The sequence below is a fragment of the Odocoileus virginianus genome, unplaced genomic scaffold (assembly GCF_023699985.2).
Source record: "Odocoileus virginianus isolate 20LAN1187 ecotype Illinois unplaced genomic scaffold, Ovbor_1.2 Unplaced_Scaffold_2, whole genome shotgun sequence".
NCBI classification, from domain to species: domain Eukaryota; kingdom Metazoa; phylum Chordata; class Mammalia; order Artiodactyla; family Cervidae; genus Odocoileus; species Odocoileus virginianus.
In genome coordinates this window covers 7219114-7240113 of record NW_027224264.1, presented here as the reverse complement: position 1 = coordinate 7240113, position 21000 = coordinate 7219114, and the positions used below count along the sequence as shown (strand labels likewise).

The 21000-nt window shown below is 40.9% G+C and overlaps 1 protein-coding gene across 1 annotated transcript in view; it reads right to left on the bottom strand.

The window, feature by feature from the left end:
• Nucleotides 1-20540, bottom strand: part of STK26 (serine/threonine kinase 26) — a 67019-nt gene extending 46479 nt beyond the window's left edge. The window contains exons 1-2 of the mRNA XM_020872181.2: nt 20435-20540; nt 20185-20332 (exon numbers count right to left, since the gene is read on the bottom strand). Of these exons, the coding sequence (XP_020727840.1) occupies nt 20185-20226 (42 nt within the window). The 5' untranslated portion in view covers nt 20227-20332; nt 20435-20540. The remainder of the gene's footprint in view (nt 1-20184; nt 20333-20434) is intronic.
• Nucleotides 20541-21000: the final 460 nt, after the last annotated feature.

Below are 21000 nucleotides of genomic sequence, written 5' to 3'. Positions count from 1 at the left end.
TCACATTCTTCTTTCAATAACCAAAAGTCAAGGCTGTCATCATAATAAATGCTGGATGCAGATTCCACTGCATCATTTAGCTCATTTCTCTCTGATGTTACAGCCATTCTAAGGGGAAAAAAGATCTGGTTTCTTAGAAGTATTACAGAGGTAAAGAGCAGAGAGGTCAGGCAAAATTGGCATAATTGTGCTTACCCCAGAAATTACAAGAAATCGGCAATTAAATGTCAGCTTCACCATCTGTATAATGAGAGAGAGGTGGGCCCAGTGATTGGTAAGTCCCTACTGTTCTGACACTAAATTAGTGACGTTGTAGAAGCCAAATCCCTTTGTTCCCCTCTTCTATCACTTACAGCTCCCAACTCTAAATTTTTTTTAAAAAAATTTAAATTTTATTTATTTACTATTTATTTATTCTCTGCCGTGCTGGGTCTTCATTGCTGTGTGAAGGCTTTCTCTAGTTGCAGAGAGCAGAGGCTACTCTCTAGTTGTGGTGCTTGGGCTTCCCACTGCAGTGGCTTCTCTTGTTATGGAGCATGGGCTCTAGGCACGTGGGCTTCAGTAGCTGCGGCATATGGGCTCTAGAGCGCGAGCTGTGTAGGTGTGGCATACAGGCTTAGTTGCCCCCTGGTATGTGGAGTTTTAGTTCCCCGACCAGGGATCAAACCCACGTCCCCTGTATTAGCAGGCAGATTCTTTACCACTGAACCACCTGGAAAGTCTCCCAACTCTACTTTTGAAGCAATCATTAAAGTAAGGGATGAACTAGCATTGGCCACATGGCCAATTCTACAGTAATATACTCAACTGAAAAGTATAAACTATCCCATTGTGGCAGTAGGAAATTCAGAATTACTAGTAGGCTGCATTCAAATTCCAACGCTCTGATACTATAATGAAGCAGGCTCAGAAGCCAAGGATGGATGGACAAAGAGTAGCAGAGTGAACTGCTCTCCAGACTGACCTCCCACCCCCTCACACTAGCAGTGCTGACTAGCGGTGTGACTAGCGGTGTGACTTAGTGGTGCTGACTAGCGGTGTGACTAGCGGTGTGACTTAGCGGTGCTGACTAGCGGTGTGACTAGCGGTGTGACTTAGCGGTGCTGACTAGCGGTGTGACTAGCGGTGCTGACTAGCGGTGTGACTAGCGGTGCTGACTAGCGGTGTGACTTAGCGGTGTGACTAGCGGTGTGACTAGCGGTGCTGACTAGCGGTGTGACTAGCGGTGCTGACTAGCGGTGTGACCAGCGGTGTGACTAGCGGTGCTGACTAGCGGTGTGACTAGCGGTGCTGACTAGCGGTGTGACTAGCGGTGTGACTAGCGGTGCTGACTAGCGGTGCTGACTAGCGGTGTGACTTAGCGGTGCTGACTAGCGGTGTGACTAGCGGTGCTGACTAGCGGTGTGACCAGCGGTGTGACTAGCGGTGCTGACTAGCGGTGTGACTAGCGGTGCTGACTAGCGGTGTGACTAGCGGTGTGACTAGCGGTGCTGACTAGCGGTGCTGACTAGCGGTGTGACTTAGCGGTGCTGACTAGCGGTGTGACTGCTCCAAGGAAGTGAAGGGGAACCAGGAGTTCAGCTCATACAGGACCTAAGGTTATATTAGTCTTCCTCTCTTTTCATTGTAAGTTTATTCAGAAAGTAAAGAAGCATACAGAAACTAATGAAATTATTTATATCTGCCCATACACAGAATTAGAACATCCAGCAAAAGTAAATCCCCAAAGGGGAACAATTCTATTAATACTTTCTAACATTTGAGCCTTTGAGCCATGCCATTTTCACAGTCAACAATACCCTAACCTCTCCTCTGGATATCTGAATCTCTAAATTAAAACAAACAAACAAACAAAGAGCAAACTACATTCCAAACTCTCCAGGGGAATCTGATCACCCAAACCGAATCAATTGTCTCACTGTCCGCCCTCCCACAGCCCTTGGCTTCAGCCGCCGTTACAGCAGCATTTCATCATCTTTGCATTCTCCTTCGTTGCCATGACCTTTCTAGTTTCTAACGAGTGAGCACATGAAGGACAGGGCTCCGTCTCACTAAGCACCAGGTGCCGTCACAGCATCCAGAAGAGTATTTTGTATACTGAAGCTCTTGGATGTTTTCAGGGTGCTTACCTGGGGGCCCTCCTAAGATGAAATCTTTGGCAGGGAGTTATCCTCCCATTTGTATTTGATTTCTGACTTTTAGCACAAGAAGATTACATTTACTCAACTGAAGGATGTTAAAGCAGGTACGAGATTTTAAGTCAATTCCCATTCCCACATGTGACTGACACGACAAAAACTTTGCAAAGTTACAACTTTTGAGTTTTTTCCTTTCTACTGGGGAGCTCTTTGGGTAGCAAAAAAAGCAATTCTTAAAATAATATGGAACTGTACTCAAAGGAAAGTTGTCAGGAACCATACACAAAAGGATGCATACCAGTGGCATATGCAAATCTGATTCTGGAAGCACATCTGTAATCACTATCAAACGGAGTCACAGGACTACTGTCTGTCCTGGAGAGTCTCACATGATACCATACATTAATGTAAAGATTAGAGGCCTCAAAGAGCCACAGTCTGTGTCTCATTCTGCTGAACACTGCTTTTAATTTAGTTGGGCTGAACACATATAGAAAGAAATGCACAATTCAGTCAAGGATCAGGTTTAACCATAAGCATTAAGATTAAAACTAAAGAGATTATTACTGAATAGACAGTATGTTATATAAATATGGTCTGGGATTGATAACAAGCTCTAACTATAAAATATTCACTTGGAAAGGGGGACCAGGCCATACAGTGAAAAGAAGACAAAGATTCTGCTAATATATAAATGATAAAACAGGGCATTATTTAATCAAATCCGCACAGGGCACTTTAACATGATGAACACTGAGAGCCTCATTTTATGCTATCCACACTGGAGGCAAAATTAAAGGATGTCATTCTAGCACTTTCAGAAATAGACACTTTGGGATAGAATCTAAGGTAGAGGCCCCTTAGAGCAAATATCGAACTACCATGGATAATGTTACGGTGAATCTTCAACACACTTATTAAAATGCAATGGATTAAAATAAAATTGATTTGCTCACTGTCTATCTTCCTTCTTGATGCAGAACTCCAATTAAAATCAATAGGTTTGAAGCTTGTAAGCACAGCACTAAATTATTAATACCATGAGTTCTTTTAGAAAATTAACACTGATTGAAAAAGTGTAATTTTACATAGACTTACCTTTTCATTCTTAATGAGAAAGTGGCTGCAGTATAATTTCCCTCCAACATTTCTCTCTTTAATCAAACCTATACTTTGAACGAATTTAATCAAATAGTATTTGCAAGGAGTTACCCAGCGGAATCTTAGGGCTAAGGAAATTTATCTCTTGGGTCCTACTGGCTTTAACATTCTTTGATCCCAAGAAAATGATACCAATGGCATGCTGGTGTCAAGAGCAAACAATTTTAATCTTGTCAAACCCTATGAATGGACCAGAGAGGAGATTATAGAATACTCTAAAAGAATGGTCTCCAGGTTTTCAACAATTCATTTCCCACTTTTCATTTCCCCAAAGTGAAAAATATCATGGTGTGTGTTTATGTGTGTGTGTGGGGGGGTGGGTGCATGGCTAAAAGAATAATGTTTATTGTTTTTTATGTCCCATCTACTTCTTTAAAATAATTGTAGCAGTGTATTAATAAATAGGAATACACTCAAAACCAAGTAAATTTGGATGTGTGGGTGTAACAGTTATACCTGAAAACCTAAGCTAAGAAAAAAGTGACATTCACTCAGTCATGTCTGACTCTTTGCAGTCCATGGACTGTTAGCCTGCCAAGCCCTTCTGTCCATGGAAATTCTCCATGCAAGAATACTGGAGTATGTAGCCATTCCCTTCTCCAGGGGATCGTCCCAATCCAGGGACTGAACCCGGGTCTCCTGCATTGCTCCCTGGGGGCTCAGAGGGTAAAGAATTTGTGTGCAATGCAGGAGATACAGGTTCAATCCCTGGATCAGGAAGATCCCCTGGTGGAAGCATGGCAACCCACTCCAGTATTCTTCCCTGGAGAATTCCATGGACAGAGGAGCCTGGTGGGCTACAGTCCATGGGATTGCAAAGAGTTGGACATGACTGAGTGACTAATACTTTCACTTTCTCCTACACTGCAGGCAGATTCTTTACCGTCTGAGCCACTGGAGAAGCCCAAACTACCATAAATGAGCATAAAAGTGAGCCCTGTGCCTCGCACCATGATACACTCAACATATATAAGAAATCAGCTTGCATCACCAAATTTGTTACATTAACAAAACAGGGGCTAGATTTCAATATCCTCACTGATGATGATTTTATTATCATTATTCCCTTTCCTCTGTATAGGAAGTACCAGCTTATTTGGAAAAAACAAAAAAAATAAAGCCCTACATGTTGCCATATTTCCATTTTCCCAAAGAATTTCAGCTTAGAGAACTCATCTTCTTTTTGTTATAAATTAGTATCTTCTCAAAGTTAAGCAGCTTTCCCTGAACTAAAGTTTCTCAACCCAACCTCTATCCTGCCCCACTGTCAACAGCATTTGTGAATGTTCTAATCCCTACCCCTAAAGGTACAGATTCACCAGTCAGTTTTTAATCCCCATTGATCTGTGCTGACGTTACTGAAATCTATTCATGTTACCAAAGCACAATATTAGAAAAAATAATTTTCAAATAAAGGGGTAAATGCTACTGAAATCATGAGATATCTACTAATATGAGTTGAATTTTTTAATTTTTAAGAAATATTACTACAAATATAAGGCTGTTTACATATTCTCCATACCACTACAGCAAGGATAATATATTTTATTAGTTGAAACATATGGTCCTGTTCATTTTGCAATCAACAAAACTGTAATTCTCCAACAAAGATAATCAGCATCCAGTACGAAGTCTGAATACATGTATGAAATATGCATACATGTACAAAATCAGATTTTTTTTCCTCCAAAAAAATACACTATGTGATCTTTTTAGGAACTTTAGAGGATCACAGGATTTTAGAACTGAAAGTGATCTTTATAAAATACTTGTCTTTATTACTTTATAATGAGAGTTTTCTAGCTGGGGATGGGGTGGGGAGGGCAATGATAAACAAGTAACCTCAGGATGGAGACAAATGGCAACGTTCTTTAATTAGTTTTTGAATTGCCATAGCCAAAATAAGCTTGATGAGCAATTCAAAGTAATTAAAATGCTTTGAACAGTACGCTACCCGAAAAGATCTGTGATCTACAACTTGAGCTGACTTGTACCCTATCATTTTACAGCCCTAACCAGAGATAAAGTACCATTCACCAAACAAATCTTCACCGCCCACCCCAAAAGGACACATAAAAGATTTTGAAAAACACAACCTTAGAAGTTCCTTTGTCTTTTCTTGTCTTGTCTAATTTCATTTCCTTCCTTTCTTTCCCTTCTTGCCATCCAGTCTTAAAGCAAGCTCAGCCACCCAGTAAAGTTGTTCCTGATCATCCCAGCAGCCTCGTTTGACTCACCCATCCTGGGAATTTCTGAGCAGGTTAGCAGTGAGCTACAGAACGCATTCAGCAGATGAGTTAAAAAATAAAGTCTGTGTTTCAGGTAGTTCCATTATGTCTGCACACTGCCTCAAGTGTACTTAGTGACAAGAGGCCAGGATGGCTTGATAAAAGAAGGGATGATGTCTGACATTTTCCAAGAAAAAAACACTGCTTAGAACTTCACGACTAACTGAATACGGGGATAAAGGAAATCAGCAGCGAATTACAAAGAATGCCTGCTGGTCTTTTTCTCCCTTAGTAATTTTGTGATTTACCAATATATGTTTTATGGCTGATGGCACCTCCCCCACTAAATCAAGTAGTTAAGTGGCATTTGGGGCAGCCTGATTATTTCATATGCTATGATCTAATAATTTGAATGCATTTTTGATTAAGTACTATTCTTCTTACTACTGACAAGGTACCTGAGATGTTAATTGTAGGGTGAAGACACTTATTCAGTACAAGGAGGAAACAAATGTGATTATATCTGACACTTAACACTCTCTATTCACTTTCCTTCTCTAATAGATATAGCCCCTTAATTTAAAATAGTGATAAAAGCAATCAATGCCTTCTCTTATAGTCCTTTAAAATTCACTTGTATTTCTTGTAGAAACTAAGAAAAACACTAAAATATATTTGTATATACACATACATAATTTATTATTCATTATTGTTTCCAACACAACTTTCCACATCATTCAACTATTAAATATAATTTTTGTCTAGAAAACAAGAACACATCTCCCTATTTACTATGATCTGGAGTCCTTCCTTGACTTAAGCATTATAGTAATGGGACCAATATACAAGTCAGTTACGTCAACAAAGAGAAACTTTCCTAATATCTTACTGTATCCCTAATCCCAGAGAAAGTACTATAAATTGCTTCCTTCCAGCAATTCTCAATGAGGTTCCGTGCCCTGAGACAGGGTTTGGCAAACTTTTTCTATAAAGGACCATGTCGTAAATATCTTAAAATTTGTGGGCTAGGTACAGTCTGTGATCTCTGTCACATATTCTTTTTAAAGAACTCTTTAAAATGTAAAAAAGAATCTTTTTTAGCCTTCAGCCTACACACAAACAGACTGCACTCAGGATTTGGCCCTTGGCTATAGTTTACAACTGGTGCTCTACCAAATCTACTGTGTGTAATAAATAAACTCCTCTCTAGTGCATCTAGGAAGGTTCGAGTTGTGTCCTTCTTGGAAGAATTGAGAAAACATTCGCTCATATCATTGTCTCTGTTTTATGGTTCAGAATGACAGTCCCAATGGAGAAAGGTTGCATTAGATTAACAAAACTCTAAAAACACTACTGGAAGAAAGTGATCATTATTATTGTTTTAAAAATACAGGCATTCAAAAATATTTACAAGGGAGAGTGAAAAATCCACAATTTCAAGGAAACTTCGTTTTGTACAAAACAGAAGTCAAACATTATAGCCCCGCTCGCTACCTCTTACAAATTTAATTACACATAGTACAAAAGTAACTACACATTAGTTGCCTCAGTAGAAAATTAATTACATCCAATTCAGAATTTGCTTGGATTGAATACATGATCTCATATCTTTTATAAATAATAACCTAGTCCAGACTCCTGAGCAGAATCCACAAGGCTCACAGTTTTACATTTGAGAAGATGCATGCAGGCATTATTTCATGCTATAAAGGAACAGAACATACCATACTCTTCATTCTAGTAGTTAGAAAACAATTTAGTGTCCTACTAGAAAAAAGGAATTAAATTCTCAAGCTCTGGTATCACGTGGCCATATTAAATAAGAATATCCTTTCACAATATATGGATCATCTTTTGAGCTACAGGGGTTTTTAAAAAAATCATCTACAACTGTGCTTGCTCTTTCAATCAGGAACATACCTGCACTCTGACGGTACGATGCACTATTAAAAAATAACACCCAGAAGTAATCATATCAAAATGCTTCTATTCATACAGATGGAATCTCCCCAAACACCCAGGCACGTGGATGGACAAGGGAAAGCTGCCTCCAACCTGAATGTGGGGAGGGGCCTGCAATCTCTGGGCAGAATAGAATGTTTTTGTTTTGTTTTTTAAGTATGAAGACATTTATACCTTTTAAGTTACTGGAGAGTTAAAAGGCAACAATAACGCAGTATTTGGTATCCATAAGTCTTCTCAGAAAAAAGTAATGGACTACATGCTTCTCTAGAAATCTTCTCTCAGCCAAGACATAAATCAACTGGTGCTAAAAAGTCATTAGGCAAACTTATTTTAAAGTAAATCTGAGATGCTACACAGCCTTGAAATGCTCCCCCCAAAAACTGTTTTAATCATTCCCTAAGGGAGAATCTTAAGGTCAGAACCCACTGGAGAAGTAACAATAATATCAATTCCAGTCATTGGAAAGAAAGGTTTCTTCTCTTCAGCCTCCCCTCCCCCACCCCCAAATAACAGCCCAGATTAGTCAAACAGAATCCACTGATAAGCTAGCACTTTTCCTTGTTAATGAAAAGTATTCATTTTGCCTTCAGAGGTGGGAAAAGGCCACCCAAAATTACTCCAAGTGTCTAGAAACAATTTATTGGCCCAGTACGCACGTCACCAAAATTGCACATCTTAAACAGAAAAGCAGCTGAAACCACCATCCCTATGATGTCAGCTCTTTCCCCTGATCTTTCACAAGCTCTCTCCCAACCAAAAGACTCTTTACATTTCTTGCCATAACAAATCAATTATGTAAATGTAACTTTTATCACAGAACTCATAAGCAACAAGAAAGAAATGAATTACTATTACCTCCCCAATTTCCTTTTCTGATAGCTTTTTCTCCTCTCTGCAGAAAGTAGAGAAATTTCCCATTCTAAAAAATATAGAGAGAATTCTCAATCTTTAAAGCAAAAGACTACTTTTTCCCTTCCTAGGAAATACTGTTTCTCTTCTTCCAGAGTCCAACACCTTTTCCCTCACCTACATTTTCTGTTTGCTCATGAGGCAGCAGTAATCCTCTGGTATTATGAAATTCTACCTTCCCTAAGCAGGGTTTACACTGCAGCCTCCAAAACGATGCCTGAACCTCAGCAGATAGAAGATCCATAGCAACAGCGGTAATAGTTTTTTTCACTTGCTATTACCAGAAATCACAGTCCAAAATGACGACGATGGAGGTGTCACCTATGCTAAAACCTCAAAATTGATTCATTATTTAACTAGTCAAATCCCACGTTTTCATTTTATGTGCCCTTTGGAAAGCCTGTGACAGAGAACCAAAAAAAAAGATCTTTCAGTGACAGTCACCATTTTCATGAAGAGATAGTTTTTTTTTTTTTTAAAGCAGCTCTCCTATACAAGATTTTGTCACTGAAACAGAATTCAATGCCCTATCCCCTCCATTCCCTATCACCCTAAAATCTAATGTAAAGTACCATAACAATTATAACTTCAAAATAAGAGCTTAGACAAAGATCACAAGTTCCTGTTAACCAGAAGTTATTTGTATACTACTCACATGCCTCTGATTTTACTAATAGGCAAACAGATTTATATTTATCAGAAGCAGTTCCTTTGATGCAATGATTCTTTGCAAGCCTACTCTATAGGGGAAATTAAGCAGAGAATTGAGAATCTTGATAATACCATCCTACGTAATGTTCAATTCAATTCTAATTCACTAAAACAGATTAACATTGGTACTAAATTTCTTTAAAAGTTGTTTACCATGATCTGTTTCCTGTATGGAGTAGACCGCTGTGAGTCCATTTTCTTTAAGAACATTAATAGTTTAAATATTAAATACAGCAAAAAGAACTAGTCATGATAAAACTGAAACATGTGCAGAATCCTGGTAACCCTGTTGTGTGTGTAGACATAGGTACATATAGACATATGTATTATTTTTATAAATCTTTTTAAAGGTGATAAAGAATTCTATATAGTTTCTATATAATAAAAATACTTAGCAACTCCATGGATACTGTAATTTCTACTGAGTACATACATTTTACATCAGTTTTACTGAATTTCTTTTATATGCAGACTGTCTTACATGACATTGCCAAATCATAATTTTCTGCTTCTTGAACTTAGTGACCATCCTTTTACTCATTTTTATTTTGATAATGCACTTTTGTACTTTAAATAGTTATGTCTAAAATTGGTACAGATGACTAAATACTGGCCAAAGTTGAACCTTATTTTCTTGAACAGATTTTGAAGATTTTTCAAACACAAAATATACTCCACATATGATATACATTGCATGTGCATATACACACGGCCCCCACAAATTTTTCCCAATAAAAACATAATTTACCATCCAGAGTAATGAAAAATGGATCACAAAAGCAATTAAGTATCCTGGAAAAGAAACAGCTACCCCATAAGAGATGTGAGGAATAAGGTACACCTAGAATTTTAAACTCAAACAAATTATATTCCTTAAAGGGAGAGAGAGCCCCTAGGAACTTATTTTAATGGTAACTAAACATCACCTAAAATGTGTTTGTTTAAAGGCTCATTTCTACACTTTTTTGAACATCCTCATTGGTGTCAAATCTTTGATTCTCAAGGATAATTTTGGTTTGGTTGGTTGTGTGTTCATTTTAGATATTGAAAACTGACTTAGGTCCAAAGCTGGTGAATGAAGTCGGGGATCAAGTTTGCTCACATTGTTTGGTGTTGGCAAACTCATTAAATAGGCTTATTTGCTTCTCTTATTTTCAGCTCTAATCCTTTGTCTGTAGCTCAGTCAGTAAAGAATCTGCCTGCAGTGCAGGAGACCTGGGTTCGATCCCTGGGTTGGGAAGATCCCCTGGAGAAGGAAATGACAACCCACTCCAGTATCCTTGCCTGGAAAATCTCATGGACAGAGGAGCCTGGTGGGCTGCAGTCCATGGGGTCGCAAAGAGTCGGGCACGACTGAGCAATACTTACTTACTTACTTAATCCTTTGTTTAAACTGAGCTCTAGGCTTTCCTGCAGGATACCTGTTGGCAGATAGTAACAGATTAATCTGACAGGTATAGAGAATATTTTAGAGGGTAGAAGATGGAGTCAGAAAGGCCGTTTAGGAAGCGGTTTGATATTTCCTTAATGATTCTGAAGTAACTTCCTCTCCCCTCCAAGAATTTCCATATGTAAACACAAGTTGGCTTTGGAATGTGATGACTGAATGGGTATTTTTGACATAATAGCAGCTCAGAGTTAATATTTCCAGGTTTTTTTTTGGGGGGGGGAGGTGGGGTAGGGGTGGATAGTACAGAGTGAGGGAAAGGAGTTCTGTACAAAAAAGATGATGAGGTGTATAAAAATTGGAAAGAGTTTTTTAAATGTCTATCTTTGGGGTAAATAGTGCCACTTACTGGCATTTAGGAAAGTGGCATTTTATTTCTCTTTAGCCAATTTGCATTTTGACAAGTATAAACATAAATAGATTTCATGTACTTAAGAGAAGTGCTTACATTTGAAGGTAAGAGCATTTACTGAACTGTCAAACCTACCTGGATCAAGGGACATGGAAGTGATGGGCGACAGTGAGATTTTGGAAGCTATAAAAATTAATACAAAATTGAGTTCAGCTTCTTGGAAAGATGACTGAAAATCATGTTCTTTTGATTTCTCACAATTTCGTCCTCTCTCTCTCTCTCCAGGTAGCACTCGCATCATCCTCTTCATTCCTGAACTAACCTGTTACTACTTGCTTCTGCTTGGTTGTGTGGCCAGCGCTACAAATTCAACAGTTTTAAAAACAAACCCATTTTCTCCCAAACTCAGCCATATCTTTGAGTCTTTACTGTCACATTTTCCCCATTCCCATGTCTAATCAATCACCAAGGTCTGGCAGTCTTCCTTGAATGGTACTCAGAGTGGTCTCCAGACCAGCAGAGCAGCTGGGATCTCATTAGAAATGCAAACTCGTGGCCACTGCAGACCTACTTGAATCAGAAACACTGGAACTGGGGCCTGGCAATCTGTGTTTTAAAAAGCCTCCAGGTAGTTCTGCTACATGCTCAAGCTTGACCATCACTGCCCTAGATCACACCCTTAACAACTAAAGCCTGGGCTATTACAATATCCACTTATTATATCTAGCCTTTCTCCAACCCAGCCTGTTAGGTTACAAGCCTAATCTTCCAAAACCAAACAATAAACCACTGCCTTGTTCAATTCACTTTCTTGATTAAAAACAAAAAAAGAACACCTTGTTGTAGATTGAGTTAAAAATAACTGGCTCAGTCAGGCATGCAAAGAAAGTGAAAGTTGCTCAGTCATGTCCAATTTTCTGCGACCCCATGGAATTCTCCAGGCCAGAACACTGGAGTGGGGTAGCCCTTCCCTTTTCCAGGGGATCTTCCCATCCCAGGGATCGAACTAAGGTCTCCCACACTGCAGGTGGATTCTTTACCAGTTGAACCAGGGAAGCCCTCTGGCATCCAAAGCCTTTCATGACTTGGTCTTGACATAGTTCATGGCAACCTCTGTTATAGAAGGAACTTTGTATGTGCCCCTTTAGGCCTGTTCTCCTGCCAGTCTCCCACTCTCCCTTAAGGGTCTGTTCAGGGCTGCTTTGCCTAGAAGCAATGTAGTGCAGTGGCAAAAACACATGTGCCTAGCATAAAGGCGCTATAGAAATGATAGTTCCCTTCCTTAATTTGATATTCCTTGGAGTGCTACTATGTCCATTTCTATCTCATTTGGGATTCATAACTACTGCCTGGAGAATTCCAAGGACAGAGGAGCCTGGCAGGCTATAATCCATGGGGTCACAAAGAGTGGGACATGACCGAGCAACTAACACTATGACTATATGACTGACTATTGCTCTGCACTGTTAGATCTTTAGATGTGCAGATGTCTAATCTTTTAAGTTACGGGATAAACTTCTTGACTTCTTTACACTTCGTGTGTCTCAGAGATAGGCATCAAGCACTACGTCCTACATCACACAGGCCTTCCAAACTTTGCGGCTAATAATTTTCCAGCTTAAATCACCCCTTGGTGTTTCATGAAGACTAAGCGTGTAAAAACATTAAACCTGGATCACCAGTATCCAACTTGGGAAGTCTACTATGTTACCATTAACTGACAGAGGAGCACATCAGAAGGCTCAGAGCAAAGTTCAGAGGATCTGAGATAAGGCTACAGAAACAAACAGGACCCTAAATAATGAATTTGCTAACTCTTCTTCTCATGGGGTCAGAAGCACTTAAAAAGCACACAGTTGAAGTACACTTCTTTCCCCGAGGCCGCTAGACACACAGACTATAACCCCATTAACCACAAGAGGTCAAAGTTCTATTTTCTATCCCTATACTTTGTAGTGTATGTGCTCGCTTTGCTGATTGGTTTCTTTTATGCTTCTACTTAAAGTTAAGACAGGCAGCAGGAAATTGTGACCAGGGGGTCCAGACACTTTTCCAGCTCTAGGGGGCAACAATCATGATGAACTAGGTTCTGGGAAGAAATTATGACCTCATGGTTTCTACTGGCTCAGCTGCCCCAACTTTTCTTGCATTAAAACCAACTTATGCCCCACCTGATTATCTATGTTGCCCATCCCTTCTCCGCCACCCACTGCTGTGTTATTTATACTGTAGTGCAGCAAGCAGTTAAATCCTAGCTTAATATAACATACTGTAAAGTGATATGTCCCAAAGCCAATGGTTTAATGGAAAGCTGGGGGAGGGGGGTAAAAAGGCACTCACAGAGCTACGCAAAAATGCATTTTCAAAGAAAAATCTGGATGCATCTAGATGTCCTTGAAGTCTTTCCTCCACCTGCCAAAAATTCACTCCTTGGATTGTGTTACCAGACTCTACTGAAATCTGGTAGAGTAATTCACTAGTGTGCTTAGAAATTCCCTAACATATCTACTGTGGTATGGATTTCAAATCCAGTAAGCAATTTCCATGATTCAAAGCAACTGTTATTCTTCAGCTACACACACCATTGTTCTGTAATAAACAAATTTTTCAGTCCTTTGCATTTTAAATTGATAAGGTTTTACAGATTTTTCCTCACTTAAAAAAAAAAGTGAAAGGGGGAGAGGGGGAAAATACCACTAAGAACACTATCTCTTGTTACAAGGATCTTACGAAACATTGAAAAGGTTTTTTTCTGTAAATGTTTTCCATGAGAAAAAGATAAAAACACAGTGCCTTGGATCTCCTCAGCAGTGCATTCATGAAATTACTTGATCACAAAGGAAAAAGGGGACGTTTAAAAAAAAGATAATTAGAATATTTTTAACTTGTAGACCTAAGCTGTCTACAATTTTGTTTACTCTAGTCCCCAGGAAGGGGGAACCACGGTTTTGTTCATATTTTGCTAGAATATCCAAAGCTGTTGTACCAATGGCTAATCTGGTATTTTAGGATGTGGGTCATTCTACTCCATGACCATATGATAAATGAAGGGAAAAGAAAGCTCAGTGGGTCACTGTCAGATATGCTGGAATGAGTCCAGAAGAGGCTGACAGGGGGTACAGCTCTATTCTTGGGGAGAGGTGACGGGGAGAGACAAGCAGGAACAGAGGAGAAGGATGGGATCTGCTTGGCCCCAGGTCTCCTGGCTTCTCTGAATGTGCGTTTCAGAAGATCTGCTGGAATTATATGGGATTTGGGGGAGGGACAACATCCATGGGAGAAGTCACACAGTGAGCCATTAATCAAAGACACCTCACTATCAGTGAAATGTATCAGATTCTTTCTAATATGACAGCTGGGACAGAGAAGTAAAGAGGTTTTATTTATTTGTTTGTATTTGGGGGGGGGGACACAGGCAAGGGACAAGAGGTTATTTTTCTCAAAGACATAAATTTGTCTGAAATCAGCCCTAGTTAATTACTAGGAGAGCAATCAGGGCTCCTCTTTCTGTCAAAGGTCTTGGAAGATGAGAATAAGAGTTGCAGTGTGTGGACAGCTGATTAGTTACCAGTATATTTTGTTAGACCGATCATGTATAATGCATTTTAGTAAGTAGAAAATGTCTTCAGTGTGCACACATAAATTAGCCTTCCCGATCTAAAAGAATTCAAGCATCACACAACATATTTACAAAAACAGAATGGAAAAAGTCAGAAACTTCTAGTCTATATGTACTGTACTCACTAACCAACACTTTTACACAGAATTCATACCTAATGTAAAAGAGAAGTAAAATAGATGGTCCCTGCCTTTAAGAAATTTACAACCTAGTTTGAGAGACAAGTATAACATATATAATTAGGAAAAACCTAAGGCAGTATATAAACCAAGGACTGGACTGTCTGCTGCTGACAAGGGATATAATAGGTGCTGGAAAATGGGAGTGATTACAGTAGTCTGGAATGTTCAGAGAAAGTTCATGGAGAAAGTAAGATGGAGACCTTGAAAATCAGGTAGGGTCTGGCCATTTAGTGATTACTGAATTGTAACTGGCATGGTAGAACAAAACAGATTTCTTGTTGGGGAGTAGAAATAACTAAGTATAGATCTGTAGAGAGGAGCCAGATAACAGGAAGTCTGCAAAGCTGAGCAGAAGACTTCAGGTCTGGTGGTCGTAGTATTTGTGTGGGTGTTTGGGGGTGGGAGACTGGATTTCAGTAGGAAAACACAGGTTTCCAAACAGGAGTGAGGAGAGATAATGACAGTGTTTTCATGTGATTAGCCTAGCATTGTTTTGCAGAATGAACTGCCCATATACATCATAACACCTTTGATGAAGGAGTTCAAAATATACTCCATAGATGATAGTTAATTCATTCTAATAACATCTCATTGAGGCAAAGGAAACACAGCTTTTATTATTCCCCATTTTGTAGATGATGTGCTCAAGGTCACTGAATAAACGAAAGGCAGAATAAAAAAAAACACAGTATCACAATATTCAATGGTTTCTAGGTACCAGCTAAATTATATTCTCTTATTTGCTATGACTCAGGCAACGGAGGTACATGATGGACCTTTGTCCTCTTGTGCCATTTTTAGACCCTCCTAGTGTTCAAGGCACATGTCCTACCATGAGCAATTCCTGTTTACTCACTGTTCAGCCCCTAGCCTGCTTACCCCACACCTTGCAACGACCTCCAACTCTCCCAGCTAAGAACTGTCTTTGATCATTCTGATTCAGCTGGTCTTCTCCCAGCATCAGTAACATATTCAACATCTCTGTATCAATCACCTACCAACCAGGACAAAGGTTTGGGTTTACGTATTAGTGCAAGCACTGCTTTCTACCTCTTTCTATCTCAAATTACAAACCTGATTAGTCCCTTCAGAAGATGGAAGGAAGGTAAGAATCTACATACTAGATTCTGACACCAAGCTGAATTCCTTCTCCAATTTAGGTTTCATGATGAGAGTTAAATAAAGAATTCCTCCCCCATCCCCAGTTAACTCCTTCCTGATCCTGACGCATTTTCTCATCCCCGCATGCATCTTAAGTCACCATTCCTTTTCTTCCAAGCCAATCCTCCACCTTAGCTTCCTGCCTCATGAGGGCCCTCACTCCAACATGCTGACATCATGTCCTCGCCCTCCTTCGTGGCTCCCATCCTTTGGTTTCAAGTAAAGAAATCGGCCAAAAGTAAATGCTCAGTAAATGTCTTATGAATGACTAAAGCTCCAGATCTATATCTTCAAGTATTCGCTGGACATTTTTAAAACTGGCTTTACTGAGACATGCTGACATACAAAAAATTGTACATACTTAATGTATACAATTTGATGTGTTTGCACATATACATACACCTTTGAAACCATCACCACAGTCAATACAGCTCTACATTTTGGTCATCCCGCTGTTACCTCAAACTTCTCAAGCCAACAACAGAAATCATTAATATTCTACCAGATGTGGCTCTTCTCCCTAACTTTCCAGCTTTTTTTGGATGTACCATAATTGTCCTAGTTCCCCATATTTGACATCACAATGGCTTCAATGCTTTCTTCTGTAACTGGCTAATTTTAAGTCTAGTAATTATATTTTCTACCTCATAGTACAAGGCATATGGAAGGCAATCAGTCAATGCAAGGTCCATTGCATCTGTACAGGTATGACTGCCTCATTGAAGTAGCCTCAGTTGATCAAACTACCTGAAGTCTCTCAATCCTCCACTTCATCCATTCATCCAATCTTAAGATTTCTCGTCCGATATATAACTTTGTTCATTAAGCCTTCCTTACTTAGCAATAGTGGATAGTCGGGAAGGCCAAACCCTTCCCCAGCATCCAAGAACTGCCACAATCTGGACCCAATCAAGTCTCCTAATCTTACCCCCTTCTATTTCTCTATTGCAATTCCTCATCATAAGCCAAGTGATTTTTACCCCATGAACCAAGATTGTGTGCATACACACACTTGCTCAGGGTATTTCCCTGCTTGGAAATACCCTTCAAATATGGACCCTAACAATCTTTTGGGGGCAAGACTTCAACTCTTCCAGTCAAAAACCTCTATTACAGAGTAAGTATCATAGATTTTGCATTATTTCATGTTTCATGTACTAGATTTAATTCCCCAACATTTTAATATCTTTAAGGGCAGACATTATGTAGTATACTTCTGTATTCTTCCCAGAACCCAGTAACTAGGTTTACCAACGCCAGGAAAAGTCTTCCACTTCTTGGATAAACGTCTTCAATAACGTGTTCATTAAGCCTTACCCTTCATTTCCACCTCAGATCTCAAAGAACAACCATTTAAAAACTGTACCACCTTGATCATATTTAAAGATACATGAAGGCTAATGTTTAAATTCTTTAGCAGGAAATTTAAAAAAATTCTTTCACAAGAGGCATAACATAATAACACTTAGTACTCTAATTCAACATTTCACTTCATTCTCTCACCCACACTTTATGAAAGATTTAATACCCAATTTAGAACACTTGTCTTCATAAATACTCATGCAGTTTCTAAGGGGAAATATCTTAAACTTAAGTATGATTTACAACTGTGAACTTCAAAGAAAAAAACATGTTTTAAATCATTAAAGAGTAAATATTTGAGTGGAAAGAAACAGGTTTATTGGTTTATTTTGTTTAAGTTGTGCTTTAAATATTTTTCCAAGAGTTCAGCTTCTGGTATGGAAAACTCCTTTAGTGATATACTACAAAAGTAAGCACAAATTAAGCATCAAAAAATTCATATCCTTCACATTTGGTGTAATATGGTAAAAATTTCATTACCACAATATTAAGAAATATCAACAATACGAGTCTGAATAACTAATTCATAAGGAAGGGTTTTAACTGAACCAAATCCTGGGTTTTCTTTCATCACTCCAAGTTTCTTTTCTATTTTAAACTAGAGGCAACAGAAATTTCTTTGTTTCCAGGAATGCTGGAAATCTTAAGTGATAGAACAGGTAGTTCGACTTCACGTCTCTCCTCAGGGGGAGAAAAACACTGTGGATAAAGTAATTTTGTTTTTATTTCTGGAAAAATCATTTTTCCATCAATCTTCATAATTCCCTAAAATAAACTGTTAAAAAGTTACTGGCCGGTTGACCACTTCACCCTGATTTGTGGAAATACTATACATTAATTTCAGGAACACATGGCTAACTCAAGTTTTCTCACTACTGTGAAGATCTAAAAGTTGCTCCTGACTCTTGCAGAAAACTCGAGGAAAAATTTACAAGCTCATGATATATTCCTGCATCTCATCTTCACTACTTTTAAACAAAAGAATAGTCACAGTAGTCTAGGCACAAGAGTCATGCGGCAAATCATCAAATTTGTTTTTAGGATACCCCACAATTTTAACTGTGGAAAACTTTTTTGTTGACCCAAATGCTTAAGAACCACATCTACAGAGAGGATGGAAATAAGAAGGTAAGAATTTACCATTTCATTCAGAGACAGTGACAAGTATTCCTCTCTTCTTTGCTAATTATGAGATGACTGCCCTTCCCCAAGTCATCACAACTTCGGGTAGGCATAAAGTGAAAGGCATAATTTATCATTTAAAATACGAGACTCATATTCTAATCCACCTTAATGAAGATTTAAAAAAATTTAAAAATTCAAAAGATAGGGAACTCAGATAATGAAACAAAGCAAGGAGCCAGAAGAAATACTGAACAGGCAGGAGTTCCTAAAGCATGTAAATCAAATAAAGACAAGTCAAATAAGGACCAGAAACCATATAAATCAAATAAAGTCAAGACAAATGAAATAAAGACCAGAAACCATTTTCTCCTCAGCACGCAGGGTTGCCCAAAATCAAACTTGATCGGGAGCTGCTCACTCTGCACACGCCCGCACGCACGCAGCGCGTGCACACAAAGGAACGAGGAGTACTGAGCCACTCCGAGACGAACTTCACACGCGGACTGCTCTACTCTCCGACGGAAAGGAGAGCACGGTGGGAAAGTCTTCCCACTTTCTTCCCCATCAGACAGAGCAAAACTGTAGTTGATAAGGCAAACTACTAATTCTCTGGATTTAATCAAAGGCAGAGCTGAATGAACGGGGTGAGGGGCAGTGGCTGGGGGGAAGGAGGGGGTGGCGTGAGAAGAAGGAAGTTTGAGGCATTTTGTAAAGCTTGAATGGATTAACCTTTTAAAAGGCCCTAATGTCTCGCATTTCCCTTTTGCTTCCCTTTCTTTCTTTTTTTATTAACTACACATCGATTTCCTGGGACTCAACCCAGACTTGTCCTATATTTAGCTGAAAGGCCTGGTGCTTAGGACACACAGGAGTCCTAGGTTAGATATATGTCCGATACAAACATTCCTTAGGGGGGAAAGCATTTTAAAAATCACTTTTTTCGTGTGATCATGCATCAAATATGACCAACTGTTTTTTTTAAAAAGATGAATTCCATGCATTATTTAGTAAGTTGAGGCCCCAACCCATGGCGCTTTGATTTCTACTAGCAACATAAGCTATTTAGTAAACATCTTTTCTGAACTTAGAAAACGTTTGCTTTCACATTTTTAGAAGATAATGAGGCTTAAGTGTTTCTAGTCTTTTACCTGTTCATAAGTGTGGTTGTTTCGGCTGTCTAGCAAAGGAATAAAAAAAATAAAACGTGAATGCTTAAAAGCTACTCAACTTGGATAACAGTAGATAGCTTGAAATGCACCGATTTCAAAACTTAACAATGTAGAAAGTTTGTGGACATAGCTTGTTTCTTCTTTAATAAAATGAAAATGTAAGGGGGGAGAGCTGTTAAGATGTAAAAGGTAAAAAGTTGGGTCCCAGGCCGTAATATCTTGTCCAGGACAAAAAGCTTTGCAACGACCACACTGCCACAGCCCTCCGGTGGGAAAGGCAGGGGGCGGGGGCGGGGGCGGGAGCGTCATCACCTCCGCTGCTCTAACTTAGGACCCTGCGTTTCTCACACCCCACTGCGGGCTGGGCCCGGTGAGGGGAGCGAGACACAACTTGGCCCCGAAGCAGCAGCCCCAAAAGGGGGAAAAAGTCACCTCGCTCTTTGCTCTACGCACACAGGAAGAGCCCAATTCAAAGCCGCCACCACCGACACCCCCTTGCCTTGCTCCGCCCCAACTTGTGTCGTGTGTGTGTGTGTGTGTGTGTGTGTGTGTGTGTGTGTGTGTGTGAGAGTGTGTGTGTGTGTGCCCAGCGCGGAGCGCGCCCCGGGTTCCCGGGCAGTCACGTGGCCGGCGGGGGCGGCCCGGGCGTCCTCACCTGCATCCCTGGCACTTGGACCGCCACCGGTGAGTGGGCCATGAAGGCGAAAGCGGCTCCGCGCGGCGGCGGCGACGGCGCCTCGGGCTCCGACTGGCTCCTCCTCCGGGGGTAGGTCGGCGGCCCGCTCAGGCTCTTCGACCGGGGCCTGGAAGGACACACACGAGTGGGCTGACGGGGCGGGGGGCGCGCGCGGCCCGGGGCCGGGAGGTGGGCGGGCCGCCGCGAGGCTCCCCGGGACTCAGTCTACCTTTCCGGCGCCCGCCCGCCGCTCTGGCCGCCGCCTCCGCTGCCGCTGCTGTTGCTCCTGAGCGCCGGGCGCCGTGTGTGGCAGTGGCCGGGACCTGGGCTCCAGTGATGCCGCTCGGCTGCGCCTCGCCGCTTTAGGAAGAGGAGGTGGAGGCGCCCCAGCCACCCGCCCGCTCGCCGGGCCGGGGAGGCGGTTGGGGGCGGTTCCGCCGCTGGCCCTGCCCCCGCCCCGCCGCCGGGCGGTGTCAGGGGAGCTAGGGCTCCGCGCTGGGAAGGGGCTCGGCTGGGGCTCCGGGAGCCCGGGAAGACGGAGGCTCTCCTGACCCACGGAGAGGAGAACTCGGGGACTGGGGGGCGTGGAGCACGACCCGGCCTGGAGAGAGAAGGGAAGAGTCCGGTGACCCGCGGGGTCCGAGGGCGTCCCGGACGCGGCCACGTTGCAGGCAGGCGCGCGAGGGCACAGGCGGCGCAGCCTCGGAGAAGGGTTGAGTTGAAACTTGGCGGGTGTCGGAATTCCTTCTCGAGTCCTCGACGTGGTCGAGGGCGGGGGCGCAGAGAGCCGCCGAG